At 43.8% G+C, this 17,073-nt stretch overlaps 1 protein-coding gene across 1 annotated transcript in view; it reads left to right on the plus strand.

Annotated features, from left to right (window-relative positions):
* BRINP2 (BMP/retinoic acid inducible neural specific 2) overlaps positions 1 to 17,073 on the plus strand; it is a 98,737-nt gene that overhangs the window by 59,799 nt on the left and 21,865 nt on the right. Inside the window, exons 3-4 of the mRNA XM_066361605.1 lie at positions 14,761 to 14,951; positions 16,061 to 16,269. Coding sequence (XP_066217702.1) covers positions 14,761 to 14,951; positions 16,061 to 16,269 — 400 coding nt within the window. The remainder of the gene's footprint in view (positions 1 to 14,760; positions 14,952 to 16,060; positions 16,270 to 17,073) is intronic.

Genomic DNA, 17,073 nt, shown 5'->3' on the forward strand with positions numbered 1-17,073 from the left:
AATTCAGTCATTCACTAGGTTAACAAATAGTCCATGAATACTGACTCTGCAGCACTGGTCACACTGCACCATTTCCTCCTGATTACCTTCACTCCTGTCCCAGTGAGCGTCCCTAGGTTGGCCCGGACACGGAAGGCTCCTTTAGAGTCACGTGTCTGTCCACATCCCATTCCTTCTTCCTGCAAAGCCTCGTCCGGTCTCTCTACCAGGCGAGCTCCTGCTCACCTTTCCAACCCATTTAACTGTCACCTCTCTGTGAAGCCTTTTTGGAGTCCTGCAAGAGTTAGCCCTCCTTATGATTTCCTTTCAATCTGTTCATATTTTGGCGATTTATCTTATTTCCTTCTTCCCTCCCTCTTTCCTATCTTCCCTCCATCTCTCCCTCCCTCCCTTCCTTCATTTTCCTAACTCTCTTTGCTCTTCACTTGGCTCTGAGCTCCTTCAGGCAAAGAACATGTCTTATTTCATCTCTGGATCTCCAGCGCCCAGCATGAGGTCGGCCACACACAAGGATGTGATAAGAGAATAAAACGCAGGGTGTCCCGAGACTGGATTACATGAAGCAGTCAGCAAGTGGTTGAGACTCCAGGCTCTGGACTCACACACTGTGGGTTTGTATTGTAGTTCTACTATTTTTAACTGTGTGAACTTATATGAGTTATTTTCTATCCGTGCCTTAGTTTTCCCATCAGTAAAATGGGTAGAAAAAAGAATAGGCCTTTCTTTATAGAACTCTTTGGCAGTAACTGAAAAACAAATTTGGTTTATTTTAGGTAAGCATTCCTTCCTTTTGTAATGGGTGCTGAGAGTCGATATGAAAAATAATAGCATAGGGACTCTTGAGACGAAAAACAGAAGATGCAGGGAGGTTAGTGGATCAAGAGGAAAGGAAGAGTGGGCCGTCTTACTCTATCAAAACCTTTCTGCTGCAATTTCTATCTGTTAATCAGATTTATTACTTAAAATCCACACACTGCTCTCCCTAACTGTAGCCTGAGTTAATCTATCTGTTGATTTTATAGTTATAGATAATTCAAAATAGATCCTTAATGGTAATAGGAGCTTTCCCTGTGGAGATGATTCACACACTATGGTCCAACAGCTTAAAAGTCAAGGGCTCGAGACCAACACTGTTTCCCACCTAGACTGAGAAAATAAGAAGGGGATGTTACTGAGCTGAGGAGAAATGGGGGCATGGGTGTTTTACCTCTCAGACAATGAAAAAGCAGATAACTGAAGGGGACCCTAATCTAGACAGGCAATAACATCAAGAGTTAAGGTTCTTTTGCCAGACTGGAAAATGACTGACATACCAAGCAAGGTAGTATTAGTGAGAGTAGGCTACAGCAGGTACAGCCGGTCCCCAAATCTCAACGACTTAATAAAAGGAATTTTTTGGTAGGTTTTATCTTTTTTCCCTCACGTCACATTCCAGCACAATTTATGGAAGGGTTAAAAGGAGATTGCTTCACGGAATCATTCGGGACCAAGATTCCTTCTACCGAGTCACTCTGGGGACCTCAGAGTTCCCCTCTGGGTCCTGGTAGACAAGGAAAGAGAGACAGCATGAAGCATTTCATGGAAGATCTTACAGGCTAGGCCTGGGGTCAGTCACATGGCTACACTTCATACAGAGAGAGCTGGGGGGAAAATGTCCTTGAGTTAGAAGGAAAATAGAAACAGCTTAGAGGACAACTTTCCAGTCTCTGCCACAAGGGGCAGAATGCAAGAGGAGGGTGAAATGCAAAGCCCTCAATTTAAGAGCAAGCGTCAACTTTACAAATATAACATATAGGAAGCCTGACTTAGCTGTGACCAAAAAAAAAAAACTCTGGGGTTGAAAAAAAATGTGAAGTTTGGTTGATTATAACATTACCATTAGCCAAGAATACTTCTGTCTTTTAAAAAAATGAATACAATATTCAAGTGCATTGATCAAGAAAATATATACAGTAGAAAGGTCAGTGACTATCTCCATTTGTTGCTTAATTAGGTGTCCTTGACTAAGGTACTTAAATTATCTGAGCCTCAGCCAGCTGAGCTATAATATAGGACTAAAGTGCGTGGGGTGTATCAGCTAACTGCTACCACAATTATGCACGTGAAGATAACCCCAAAACTCAAGAGCTGAAAACAATAATCACCTGTTCTCATGTGTAGGCTGGCTTGGTTAGCTGTGCTTTAGGATGCAGGTCTGCAGTCACTAGTTCTTTACTTTGAAGTTTATTCTGATGTATGGGCTGAAAAGGCAGCACCTGCAGCTACCTGGGGAAAGCAACTCCCATGGCAACTGCAGAGATGCAAGAAAGGGTGGAATTGTGCAATGCCCCTTGAGGTCTTGGCCCAGAGGTGGGAAACTGTCACTTCTGTCCATAGTCCTTCGGTAGATCAAGGTCACATAGCCAAGTCCAATATCAATGGCAGAGGGAAATAAGCTCCATCCAGATGAGTGAAAGATACAGCAGTCACATGTCAAAGGACGCTCAAATACAGACAAGAGTGAGGGATCAGTTGAGTACACTGACATTTGTGAGATTGTGGTGATGATGAAAAAATATGGAAGGCACCCGGTCCCAAGCCTGGCAACCCAGGAACTCTGGGTTTCTCAGGAAAGAGGCGCTCTGGATGTAGTGCTAATGATGATGGTTCCGCTGTACACACTCAGATATTGTATCCTAGTGCACTCTTGGTGGCTCAGAACACACCCACGGGATTGTCTTTAATTTGGGTTGCCATTTTAAAAAGAAATGTATTGACTAGTTAGATTGCAAGCAGAGAAGGTTGGACATAATGGCCTAGGGATCTGGAAACTATATTAAAGGAACTAAAAATATTTAGTTTAAAGAAGAGTGGCCCATATAAAAACGACACGCACCCAAACAGCAGAAGGGCTATCTCACTGCAAATGGAATAAACTTGTAAAATAATGGAAGGAGCTGCCAGTCCAGGGAAATTCTTCTAGAATTAAATAGACAATGGGAAGCCCGTGGCCATTTGCTGGGGACAGGCACAGCATGGGCTGTCCACTTGCTGAGCAAAGACAAGGACAGTGGAAGGTGAAGAGTGGTGAACAGAGCCATTTCTTTCCACAGATGAACAGAGGAGCCGTGGGGAGCAGGTCGGGAGGTCAGGACAGAGCTGGGGTTTCTGCACCCGTTAAACACAGATCTCAGTTCCCTTTTCATGTCCTTCTGTGCTGGCGGATGCACTGGTCCTCCATCCCAACGTGTGTGTTGTACTTCCTGTTGATTCCACGTGACTCTCAGTGCCCGCTCCAAGCCCCCGAGCCCCACCAGGGTAGGGTGAAGTTCTCCAGTCGGTGTCTTCCTCTCCTCTAAGCTTGAGTCTGCACTCCCTACCTCTCCCAATCAGCCTTAATTAAACTGTTTGAAAGCTGCAGCTTGATTTTAATTAGAGCAAAATTGGGAAGATTAGAATGAAATTGGCCAATCATTGTTTACGGGCCGTTGTTTGAGAACACAGCAGGCTGTTAAATTACCTCCACACCAGGCTTCTTGAATTCTTCCAGACAGTGGGAGGGACAGGGGCAGGGGATGTCAGGGGAGGGCTGGCCTCCGTTCCGCTTTTGTGCCTCCAGAGTTGCAGGGCCCAGATATTATTTAATCAAATGGCTGCTAGATTGACACCTTCTGGCCTGGGGATTTTGCCCAGCCACAGTGGTAAACATGGCAAAAGAATTTCCTGAGAGGTATGGTAAAGGTACAATGGTCTCTAAACTTGCGCATAGGTCATAGATAAAGTTAGGAAATCATTCAGAGCGTGGTCTGGGTTCTCGTCACACTCTATTGCTGATCCATTGAGACTTAGGTCGCTTTCTCAGTTTCTCTGTCACTTCGTTTGTTAACCTGTAAAAGTTAATATTTGAATAATGATATTTTCTCTTCCTTTCTTCCGAGGTCTTTGTATAAGATAAAATACTATAGTTGAGCGTGTGTGAAAATTGTGTACAAGTTAAAAAAAAAAATCTAGAGGAAAGCCCTACACCAATATGAGAGATTATGGTGTTTATTATAATCTCTTGTTATAGCTCGGATTAATCATGTCTTATTCATTATAGCAGTACAGGCTCTAACAGCCAAGTACATTACAGTAATCTGCTGTTGAGATAGAAATCTCCCGATGATAGGATGTGTCTAGAAATACTGCCTTCCGCACAGGAGCCAAAACATGACAGATCCCTCCGCCTCTAAAATGTCCAGTTAGAGACCATAAAACCGTCTCTGCTGAGCTGCTGAGCTAAGTAACTGACATCCCTCAATGTGGATGTCGGCTCTGACTGTTCTTGTTCGTGTGAATTGTTCAAGATGAAGTGAACCCTCTGGGGAAAAATGGTAATGTCTTAGTGGACATTGTGTTCTGTGATGGAAGCCGTAGCCCCAGGCATGAGGTTGATTGATAGAAAATGCAGAAAGAAAAGGCTGCGTTGTGTCTGGAACGCTGAGAAAATCAGCACTCCCATAATCAGTGGGGTCTATGGAGACCCCTCTATCAAAGTCTCCGGCTATTTGGGAAAAGGCAACTCTTCCAAAGAAAGGTGGGTTTTGAGAACAGGTAGGTTTGTATTTACCCAGAACTGGCTGGTATGTGAGGGATCATCCCTTTGTCACTGGTTGACAGTTAACATAGACAAAGTCAAGTCACCAAAAAAATGACAAGAAAACTGTGTCCTTGGCTGAAGGCCAATCCATCCTTTTTGCTTCGAAGTTCTTAAATATTTTATTCAATAGCCTGTCATGAGTCTTCTTTAAGTTTTCAAGGAAAACCAATCATATTTGTTCTTCCAGGAAGGTTCAGACCAAAATAAACCACCCGGAGAATCTAGCCCGTGGTCCCACTCAGCGCTACAGTCCCTCTGAACACCGAGGTTTGGAGGACTGGGTCCCCCAAACAGAGGTCATTGGAATAGGACAGAGAAGGGCAATTTTTCCTACCACGATGGCACATTCTTTCTACTCTTGTTTGCAAAGGGGTGCTTGGAGCTGAGCCTCCTGGGCTGCACGGCTTCCTGAAGACCTCTCCCACCTTTTCAGAGAACAAGATCCCAATCCGAGACGTGCCGCCTGCAGGGGCAGGCGGTGGTTGGCCGGCTCCACTGGGAGCAGCATTGATGACCCCCACAGTGAGCCCGCCTGGAGTCTCATTCAGGAGGAGCAAATGGGCTCCTGGCACCAGAGGGCACACTGACATGGGTATCCAGCCTGAAGCAGGCGCCGTGGAGGGGGGTACAACTGCACACAGGCTACGGGGAGTGTGCCTTTCCAAATTCTTGTATTGGTGGCCTTGGAACTGGGCCTCACTGGGCCTCCCACACCGAGATGGAAAGACATGTCGGTTGGTTCGAGAAGGGGAGCACAGTGCTCCAGCTGTTCGGACCTCAGCACCACAGCCCACCCTGTGGGCTGCAGGATTCATTACTACCTGATGTCAGCCCCACTTGAGGTATAGCTTTGTTTTTGTTTTTGAAACTATGGATTGTTTTTTGTTTAAATACTCTTTCCAGTAAGGCTTCCTAGGGAGGGAGGCTTCCTGGGTAATGACTCTTCGTGGGGGCCCGATCAATGTGACCAGTTTCCAAGCCCGAAAAGTGGTGCCGTGGTGTGCAGCTGCTGCAGACAGCACCTGGGACGGACTACCCCGGCTGTGCTCTTTCTCAGTCTTAACTGGCCAGGCGCTGGGACCCTGTGGAGGACTCCTGCTGGCAGCGTTCTGTTGACCTTGAGTAAGGTGAAGGAACACCGTGCTGCAGGGCTGTCAGTGCCACTCCAGTCAGTAGCTATGACTGGGAGGCATCCCTTCTTATTTACATCTTTCAAAAGAGGAACACCTTCAGCCACTTAGCATTCCCATGGAGACCCTTTTGCTGCAAACCCAGCCCTGGCCCACGCCCAGGCCCAGGTCCAGGCCCAAAGCCCCCTGGAGCTCCTGTTGCATGGCTGTTCACCTCTCCTCCTGCGGCTCCCTTTGGATTCTGGGGAAATCCCTAACCTCATGTACAACCAGAAGCATCGTTTATTAACAATCTGGACCATTAGTGTTCAGCAGTTTGGGACAAAGATAACTGCAATCACTTCAGAATATAGATAGAGATAGAGATTTTTGAGTTAGAGTTAAAATAATTCTATGTTGGTAATGGACAGTAGCTTCATTGAACACGTTGGATTTTATCCTCCAAACTGGATTATACCTTTCCCAAACATTTTTAGGGGGGTTGTTATTAATCATTTTAGGGGTATGTTGTTCACTCTAGGCTGATCTAAAATATAATGGGGAAGGAACTAAACTTCTGTTAAGTATAGCAGTTTCCTGAAGCACCCTTTAGGAGTACATGCAGCGTGAACACCTTTCACAGGTCCAGCCCACATTAGAGAGCTCTGGTCACCCTGTGGCTTCAGTTGAGAGCCCCGTATGTCATGGCTGCTGCTGTTCTGAAGGCACTTTCCATTGGGGCCTTGCTCATGTTTGCAATGTCTGCTTTCGCAGACGGTTTACTGCATCATGAACACAGTAGGAGAAGATTTTCAGAGACACGGCTAAGGTGAAGTGGCGATGTATTTGGTGCCCTAATTGAAACAAAGATGATGGCTTCGTTGAGGTAGCATGCACGAATTAATCGCTATATGGAAAATATCCTTTTCCTAGGAAGGAAAGGAACCTAGATGATTTCTTACTGGAATAAGAAAACTACTAGATGAAAAATCAGAGACGAACATTTATTCTTTGAATAGCTCAGGCTGATATCCAGAACTGCCGTCTGAGGTTTTCAGCTGCTGGAAAGAACCAGGTTAATAAGTTCTGCAATCATGTCTTTACCACTTTCTGACTCAGACTCCATTCGCAGACATTTGCTCTATTATTTGGATTTCATGGAAGGCTCTAAAGGGTAGGAAGGAACTTAGTGAAGTCAAAGAGAAGACCCCTGGGCACCCTGGGAGCCTGAACCTTCCTGCAGCCAGCTGAGGACTCATGACTGATTCTGACCTGACAGTGTCCTGATGCATCTGTTCTTTTTCAATGAAATTCACTTCCCCCACCACATACACACTAATACACTTTCCTGCTCACAAAAGCATGATTGCCCCTTGGAGTTTCGCAGGGGAGGCGGAATAGCACGGTAGTAAATGGAGCCAGACAGCTCGTAGTTAAATTCTCACTCCTCCACCTACTGGGTGTTACCTACTGGGAAATTAACTTATTTGTGCCTCAATTTCCTCATCCATAAAATAAGGATAATTATATTTTCCTCCTTATAGGGATGTTTTAAATATTACATTGGTTGATACTTACAAGATGCTTTGAATTGTTAACCCTCATTTTTTATTTGCGCATAAAAAGCTTCCTAAGACAGCATCACTCATTTTTTTTAACATCTTTGTTATTCTGTGTTGCAATTTCTTGAGCAGACACAGGAGTTGGAACAAGACCTTTATGTTTGATTCCTCCCCTAGTACCCTTCATTTTTCTCTAGGACTTAATTTCTCCTCCTGCAAATGGGCGTATGGAAACTGCCTTAATCCAAAAAGGTTTTGCTTTGGTGTAAATGGTGCACTGTGTTTTAGACACACTGTAAACTCATGTTTTGTGTAGATAATTAAAAGAATATAATGTTCCAGGCAATGAAAATATTTTGGTTAGAAGACAGTAACCATTTAAAAAGAATTAAAATGCAATAAAATACACTTAACCTACACAAGGAAAATTGCCACAGTAACAGCAGTCTGGTACTGACCTGGGTCATTTTTTTTTCTTTTTTCTATTTTTAAATTCATTTTAGAGAGGAGAGGGAGAGACAAAGAGAGAGAGAGGAGAGACAGAGAGAGAGAGAAGGGGCGGGGAGGAGCTGGAAGCATCGACTCCCATATGTACCTTGACCAGGCAAGCCCAGGGTTTTGAACCGGCAACCTCAGCATTTCCAGGTTGAGGCTTTATCCACTGCGCCACCACAGGTCAGGCCTGACCTGGGACTTGATCTCAGCTCCGCCACTTGCTGGGAGACGTGCACTTTACTTTAGTAACTCTCTGGGTCTCATTGTTGCTATTGTCACCATCCTCACAGTTGTCAGTAACCCTGGGGGAGACTCAGGACACTAGCTTTTTGTCCTGATTCTGGTTCCAACTGGTTATATTGCTTTAGGCAAACTGCTTCCCTGTTTCTCGGTTTTCTCATAACATAAGGGGACTGAGTGGTCCTTCTCAACTGCTATGCCTGCTGGTGCTAGCAGGGCCGCAGACGGATTAGAAGCGTGCCCAGGGATGGATGCCTTGGAGCAGCTGGGCAGGGTCAGCAGGACTCCCTGTGCTGGTCTCCTCAGGGCTGTTGTTCATTGGTCCCAGCACATCCCATAAAGAGAATGTTCAATGAATGCCATCATGTGAAAAAAAAAATTGGCAAATAGTGCCCAAATGTTTCTTCTAATTCTAACAGTCCAAATTTCCCTCTTGACTGTGTGTAACATTAGGCAAAGTACTTAGCTTTTTGAGCTTTGAGATCCTTATTCATGTACATGGATATACTCAAAACTCTTTGGTTTGGATAAAATACATGACTTTCCAAATCTGATGTTGGACAACGGAAGATGAAGTCTAAGGAAAAGTGCAAAACTCCAAGACAGTTACTTCCTTGGGGGACCTTGTTAGAGCCAGTGAGATGACTGAGCCTGCGGGGCTCTAATGCTGGGCGTGATGCCCAGCACAGTCGGAGGGAAAGCTCGGTATTCACTGGCCGTGGACCGTGGACAGTCATGGGAAGTTGTCCATGTGCACTGAAGACAATGGAAGAGGACCCAGAATCAGTTTAGATAAAGCATAAGAAAATGCCATCAGTGCCTTGATTTATATATATTAAAAATGCACAAAGTTATGTAAGTTACATGTTTACAAATCAAATCTAATTTTTCCATTGATACCTATACACCTGTATAATGCTTCACTTCCATTTCAGATCAATCATGAATTGGTTGTTGCGTCTATGTAGTCTCATTCTGTAACTTTTTCCTTTAATCAAGTTGTCAATAATTTGCAAACAACTAAAAGAGGGACAAATATACAGCGATGGAAAATGATTTGACTTTGGGTGATGGGCACACAGAGCAATCAACAGTTCAAATACTATAGAGGGGTTTACCTGAAACCTATGTGTTCTTTTTAAAATTTTATTTAGAAATTAAATTTAAGGGGGTGACCAGCTGAGCTATCTGGCCAGGATACTATTTTATTGTTTTTGATGCAATTGTAAATGGGATTATCTCCTTTATTTCTCTCTTTGATATTTCCTTATTAGAAATACAACAGATTTTTTATATAGATTTTGTATCCTGCAACATTACTGAATTTGTTTATTAGTTCTAATAGTTCTTTGGCAGAGCCTTTAGGGTTTTCTCTATATAATACCAGGCCATCTACAAACAGAGACAATTTTACTACTTCCTTTTCTATTTAGATGTATTTTATTTCTTTTTCTTGTCAAATTGCTTTGATGAGGACTTCCAGTACTATACTGAATAAAAGTGGTAAGAGTGGCCAATGTCGTCTTATTCCTTATCTTAGAGAAAAAGCTTTCAGCTTCTTATCCTTAAGTGTGATGTTAATTCTGAGCTGGTCATATATTGCCTCTATTATGCTGAGGTATGTTCTTTCTAAACCAACTTTGTTGAGAGGTTTTTCTTTATCTTTTTTTTAAAGTCATAAATGGATGTTGAATTTTGTCAACTCTTTCTGACTCTACTGAGATGATCATATGATCCATAATTTTGTTAATGTGGTAGATCACATTAATTGATTTGTGGATGTCAAACCATCCTTTCATTCCTGGAATAAATCCCACTCGATCATGGTGCCTGATCCTTGTGCTGTCCTGTTGAATTCAGTTTGCTCATATTTTGTTGAGATTTTTTTGCATCTGTGTAAGTCAGGGATATTGGCCAGTAATTGTCTTTTCTTACACTTTTCTTGTCTGATTGTGGTAACAGGGTAAAGCTGGCCTTGTAAGATGAGATTGGCAGTCTTCTTTCCTCTTTTTTCTTTTTCTTTTTCCTTTTCTTTTTGGAAGAGCTTGAGAAGGATTAATATTATAAATCCTTCTTTAAGTTTTTGGTGGAATTCACCAGGGAAGCCATCTGAACCTGGACTTTTCTTTGTTGGGAGGTTTTTAATTACTAATTCAGTTTTCTTATCAGAAATTGGTCTCTTCAGATTTTCTATTTCTTCATAATTTAGTCTGGGTAGATGTTTCTAAGAATTTATACATTTCCTTTAGGTTATCCAAATTGTTGGTGTATAATTGTTCTTAGTAGTATATTGTGATCTTTGTATTTGTGTGTTATTAGTTGTAATGTCACCTCTTAAATGTTTAATATTATTTACTTGAGTCTTGTTTTTATTTCTTGGTCTAGCTAACGATTTGGTTACTATTTTAAAAAAAAAACAGCTTTTAGTTTTATTGATCTATTCTGTTGATTCTTTTAGTCTCTATGTTTTTAATTCCTACTCTGATCTTTGTTATTTATTTCCTTCCTTCTACTAACTTTTTTGTTTGTTTGTTTTTTGTATTTTTCCTAAGTGAGAAGCGGGGGAGAGGCAGACCGACAGACTCCGGCATGTGCCCGACTGGGATCTACCTGACATGCCCACCAGGGGGTGATGCTGGGCCTGTCTGGGGTGTTACTCTGCTGCAATTGGAGCCATTGTAGCACCTGAGGCAGAGGCCATGGAGCCATCCTCAGCTCCTGGGCCAACATTGCTCCAATGGAGCCTTGGCAGCAGGAGGGGAAGAGAGAGATAGAGAGAAAAGAGAGGGGGAAGGGTGGAGAAGCAGATGGGTGCTTCTCCTGTGTGCCCTGGCTGGGAATTGAACCCAGGACTTCTACACACCAGGCCAATGCCCTACCGCTGAGCTAACCAGCCAGGGCCTCCACTAACTTTTTGGGCTTTGTTTGTTCTTTTGTATTTCTTTGAAGTTAGGTTGCATATTTAAGATCTTCATTTTTTAATATAGGCATTTATTGCTATAATCTTTCCTCTTAGAACTGCTTTTACTGCATCCCAAAGTTTACTATAACTGAATTCTAATTTCATAGCATTGGGGTCACAAGAGATGCATGATGAGATTTCAATCTTCTTAAATTTATTAAGATTTGTTTGTGGTCTAACATATGATCTATCCTGGAGAATGTTGCATGTGCACTTGAGAAGAATGTGTGTTTTGCTGCTGTTTGGTAGAATGATCTCTAAGAACCAGTTAAGTCCATCTAGTCCAATGTTTCTTTGTTAATTTGCTGTCTGGATGATCTATCCATTGTTGAATGTGGGCTATTGCAGTCCCCTTCTATTATTGTATTGCTTTTTATCTCTCCCTTCATAACTGTTAATATTTGCTATATATATTTATCTGCTCTTATGTTGGATGCACACATTTTCACAAATATAAAATCTCAATGAATCAATATCTTCATCATTATATAATGACTTTTTCTGTCTCTTGTTGCAGCCCTTGGCTTCCAATCTCTTTTGTCTGGTAAAAGTATAGCTTCCCCAGCTTTATTTTTGGTGTCCATTTACACAGATGATCATTTTCCGTTCTTTCACTTCCAGTACATGTGTCCCTAAAGCTAAAATGAGTCTCTTATAGGCAGTATGCACTTGGGTCTTGTTTTCTTTTTTCTTTTTTTTTTTTTCATTTTTCCGAAGCTGGAAACGGGGAGGCAGTCAGACAGACTCCCACATGCGCCTGACCAGGATCCACCCGGCATGCCCACTGGGGGGCGATGCTCTGCCCCTCTGGGGCGTCTCTCTGTTGCATCCAGAGCCACTCTAGCGCCTGAGGCAGAGGCCACAGAGCCATCCCCAGCGCCCGGGCCATCCTTGCTCCAATGGAGCCTCGCTGCAGGAGGGGAAGAGAGAGACAGAGAGGAAGGAGAGGGGGAGGGGTAGAGAAGCAGATGGGCGCTTCTCCTGTGTGCCCTGGTCGGAAATCGAACCCGGGACTCCTGCACGCCGGGCCGACACTCTACCGCTGAGCCAACGGGCCAGGGCCTTGTTTTATTTTTTCAATCCATTAAGCTACTCTGTGTCTTTTTATTGGCCATCCAGCCAATCAGAAATGAGATCATGCAACTGTTCTTCACATGGTAGTGGGATTTGGGATAAAAAAACACTCTTGAAAAATACTCTGTACTTGCATTAAAGTTTAGCATTTTATGCACAAAGGAAATAAATAATAACATATTATTATGAACTTGCCTGCTTAGATAAATAAAGCCACACAGCAGGCATTTTAAAAGACTTTGTTGGAACTGTGAGTTATTAGTCATCCCTTTTCTTTTGTTTCCCTGGTGATGTTTGGCACGTGCCCCTCCTCTCTAGTCTAAATACAGTCTCTAGATTTAGATGCAGGGATTCAATAGCCTCAAATTGAGCATAGATTTTTATTTATTTATTTCGAACCATTTTTTTCATAGACCTATCATTGTGCTTCATGAACTAGGGGGAAGATCAGACCAAGGCTTAGCACTATCATGATGAGAAGAGTTGAGATGGATGATAAAGTTAAGAAGACTTTACATTTTGTCATTTCCTAAGGCAGTAGAGCTGGTCCTTACTAGTATAAGTTAAGAGGCAATGGGAAACTTCTTTCTTACTAATGGAGATGATCCTTTACATTTCATGCCAGTACTAAGATTCCCCTTGGAAATCTGTTCCCTTTAAAATACAGACAATTCAGGGAGGAACAAAGCATAAAGAGTAAGATTCTAGATGGAACTGGAAAGGACCATTGCCGTCTTCTAGAATAGGGCTTCTCAGAGTGCACGTGCTCTGAGTTCCGTTCAGGATTTCCATGTTAACATTTGCACTGAAGATCTAAAAACAATAGTGAATAAAACTTCTGGCATCTTAGTTTGAATAAAGGCAGTCTCATCAAAGTACACCAGTGGTCATGTATCTTCATCATTGCATACTTGCACCGAAACATACACACACACACACACACGTGCACACATGTGCGCACACACGTATGCTAGATTTATGTAAGAATGTCCTTGAAGCAGTGAAATATATTAATTGTATTGGATCTTGACCTTTGAGTATATATCTTTTTAATCTTCTGTATGATAACACACATAAAGCATGTGTCGGAGGTGACTAAAGAATGATGATTATCTTACAGAAAAGTACTTTTGTGATTGAGTTGTGAGCTGAACTAGTCACTTTTTACATGGAACTAATTTTTTTCTTGACAACCAACAGACAAACTATGGTTATTCAGATTTTAGTGCTTGGCAGACATTTTCTAAAAAAAAAAAAAAAAAAGAAAAGAAAAGAAAAAAGAGAGCGAGAGGGAGAAGGAAGTAAGCCTGTCTCTTTAAAGAAAACAACTGACAGTATTTATTACCAATGATAAAATTGAAGCTTTCAAACAAAAAATGAGTATTTTTGGAGAACTCCTATCTGTCATCATGAGCTTGACAGCTTTCCAATATTTAAAGACTTTTCTGATGAGATTGGTGGTAATATTAATGAATATAATGTTTTGATGTTATATAATGAAAAGTGTCAAAATGTAGAAGATCTGAATAACTCAGTGTTCCCATATTTCCCAGATGACTAATGCATGGTATTACAAAATGAGAAGGGTTGCAAGATCTACTCCAAGCACAATGTGGAACACTGGATTGTAATGTAACAGAATATGAGAAGCCCACTGATACAGCTCCAGATTCCACACTGGAACTAACTTTTAAGGCACTACCTTCTTATGTAGCGTGGTGCCATAAGAGAATATTGACAATGATCATAACAGATTCAGTGCAGAAGCCAACACAAGAATGCAACTCTCGCTCAGCTAGATAGTAAAGAGATTTGCACAAATGCACTGATGTGACTCACCTGTGCTAAATTAGTTGTTTCAGAACATATAGTTGGTATCATATACATATGTTATTTATGTTATATGAAATGGATTTATTGCTGTTATCTTTCAATAATAAATTAATTAAATGTTTCTCAGTTTTAATTTCTAAAATGGCTATTATTGGTAGATGTAAGCCACATAAATATAAAGGAGACAATCAATTTGAAGAGTGAGAAGGAGTCCTGAGATGAAAATGTTTGAGAAGTGTTGTTCTAAACCAGGGGTCTCAAACTCGCGGCCCGCGGGCCGCATGCGGCCCGCCGAACAATGTACTGATTTTTTTTTTGTTTTCAACTGCAGTGAGAAAAGTGTTGCATAACAGTTGCCTTTTGTAGACCTAGTGCGGCCCGCCAAACGGCTGTGATCTTGCTCTGCGGCCCACATGCTGAGTTGAGTTTGAGACCCCTGTACCAATATCCAACTTTACACAGACCTGGCCACGCCTGGTGATGTGATTCATCGCATGGGGCCAGTGGTGACTAGATCCTATCTCTGCAAACCGCTGTTCCAACGTTTTTCTTGTTTATTTCCCCTCCTACACTACTACCGAGTCTTCCTTCGTATGATTGAGCAGATCTGCTACTCTCCAATGAGAAAGGCTATGAGAGTAAGTTATGGCGGCGGTCAGCCGAAGTAGGGCCTGCTCACAGCCCAGGAATGAGAAGCTGGGGGGAGGCCAAGGCCCTCTTTCAGGCAGCAGTGACTCCCTCTGGACAGATGTGACCTGAGAGTGGATGAGCGGGGTCTGGGCAGGAAGAACATGACCAACTGCAGCCTTTAGGTCTCTTGTTCCAAAATACAATGAGCTTTTCCTTATCCCTTGACGTTTCCTCCAGGGAGTTTGCCCGTTGGAAAGTGAACAACTTGGCTCTGGAGAGGAAGGACTTCTTCAGTTTGCCGTTGCCTCTTGCCCCAGAGTTCATCCGAAACATCCGTCTCCTGGGAAGGAGACCCAACCTGCAGCAGGTTACTGAAAACCTGATCAAAAAGTACGGCACTCACTTCCTGCTCTCCGCCACCCTGGGAGGTAAGCAGCGTGGTGATGCTGTGTGAACTGGCTGCCAGGTTGTTGAATATAGCTTGAAGGCCCACTGAGTATAGTTTCAACAGTCCTCCTGGATCTTTTTGTTTTTCCTGGCTTCTTATTGCCCGAGAAATGTTTCCTTTCTGGTGCCTTTGAGGATGGTATAGTTTCTTAACGTCCAAATTCACCCCAGGACATTGCTGTTGGTTTATCAGCATCCTCCTGAAGAAGGGCTTGGGGTAAAGAATCTGGGGCAGACACAGACGTCTGCCAAACCCTGGCCAGCAGGGGGCGCTCCCAGTTTCCTTCTGACTGAGCCACTTAGCCCTGAAGTTTCTCCACATCCCAACACGTGCTATGGCTACAGTTGTCAGACCCATTGGCAAAGAAACAAATTTTATTGACTCCCTGCCCCCTGCTTCCTTTATATAAAGACTGGTATCCCGACAAACCAATTCTAATGACTCTGGGCTGGAGGGAGGTAAGGGTGGGGTGGGGACAGTGTAACCTTGGCTAGGACCCCGAGTATAACCAGGGGCTCTGAAGAGGCAGAGCCCTCTCTGCCCTGGGAAGAAAAAAGGCAGGATTTATTATAGCATTTAATACACTGTCTAGTGGTCTGGTGGACAAAAAGGAGCTCTCCGAGGGTTGCAGCCAGCTGCCGCATGTGGTGGGTGTTGAGTGTTTGATGGGGAGAGAGGGACCTTGAACTTCAAGGCTTTTGCCCTTTTGGAGGGAGCAGATATATCCATGGCAATTTCTCATAAACAACTTGAGAGGAAGAATTGTATCTCCCCCATGGAAGTAGATTGCCCGAGATAGAGATCAATGGAGGATGTGGAATGGACAAGCTGGGTGCGAAGAGAGACTTTGGGGAGACTGACAGGACTAAGGAGGGGGAGAGGGCATCTCGTGAGGCGGGAACGCCCGTTGTCCTGTGACGCAGTCCAATGGGATTTTTCTAAATGTGAAAGGGACGGGGAAGAGGCCATCCGCAGGAGTACTGGGCTCCTTCTCAGCTCCGTCTGTCCTGGCCAAGAGTTTCATGTTCTTATTGGTAGGGGCCGAGGGAGCAGAAGGCCTCACCCGTGAACCCATGTTGTTTGCTACAGGAGAAGAGTCCCTGACCATTTTTGTGGACAAGCGGAAACTGAGCCGGAAGACAGAGACAGCTGGAAGTGCCCCTACCATCGGGGGTGGCGGGAACAGCTCTGCTGTGTCCCTGGAGACCTTGCATCAGCTGGCAGCCTCCTACTTCATCGACAGAGAAAGCACACTACGGCGGCTGCACCACATCCAGATAGCCACAGGGGCCATCAAGGTAATGGCCTGAGAGGGCCTGGGGGCAGGTGGGGGTGGGCAGAGGGAGACCCAGGGGAGCCGGAGTCTCAGCCAACTCCAAGTCAGCCAGGCCTGACTGATTGAAGGGGGAGGAAGCTTTCTGATGGAGACACAACCAGTTCTCAACATGGTCCAAGTCTGCACCCTAGCAAACAGTCATGGAGCATCTGCTCTGAGGCTCGCTCCAGCTGAGGGACTGCAGAGAAAGGTAGGCATGGTCCTTCCTCTCCCGAGGTTCCATTCTAGTAGGGGACAGGGATGGTAAACAATTAAATAGCAACAAAGCAATTTTTGATAATGCTCAAAAGAAAAGGCAGAATCACAAGGTACAGATTTCTTGGGGGGAGAGAAGGGAGCAGATAATATTCACCAGGTTGGTCGGGGGAGGGCAACTTGGCTTTAGATTTTGAGGCTGAGATTGGGAAGAAAAGAAGCTAGCTGTGTGTAGATCTGAGGGAAGATGTTTGAGCAGAGGGACCAGTCTGTGCTAAGGCCCTGAGGCAGGAGCCAGCGTGGTGCCTTGGCGGGACACAGAGAAGGCTGCTCTGACTGCAGGGAGGTGAGTGGGAAAGGCGCTGGCACAAGATGAGGTTCAGAAGTAGCGGGAGCCGAATCACACCGCCACGATCGAGAATTTGGAAACGGCCCAAGCACAATGGAAAGCAAGTGGAGAGTTTTAAGCCGAGGAATGAAAAGATCAATACAACTGCATCTTTAATAACCATAACCTCCACCCCACTGTCTCTACGTCCATCTAGAAGAGTCCCAGGAAAGTTCATATTGT

Source organism: Saccopteryx leptura, chromosome 2 (genome assembly GCF_036850995.1).
Source record: "Saccopteryx leptura isolate mSacLep1 chromosome 2, mSacLep1_pri_phased_curated, whole genome shotgun sequence".
Classification (NCBI taxonomy): Eukaryota; Metazoa; Chordata; class Mammalia; order Chiroptera; family Emballonuridae; genus Saccopteryx; species Saccopteryx leptura.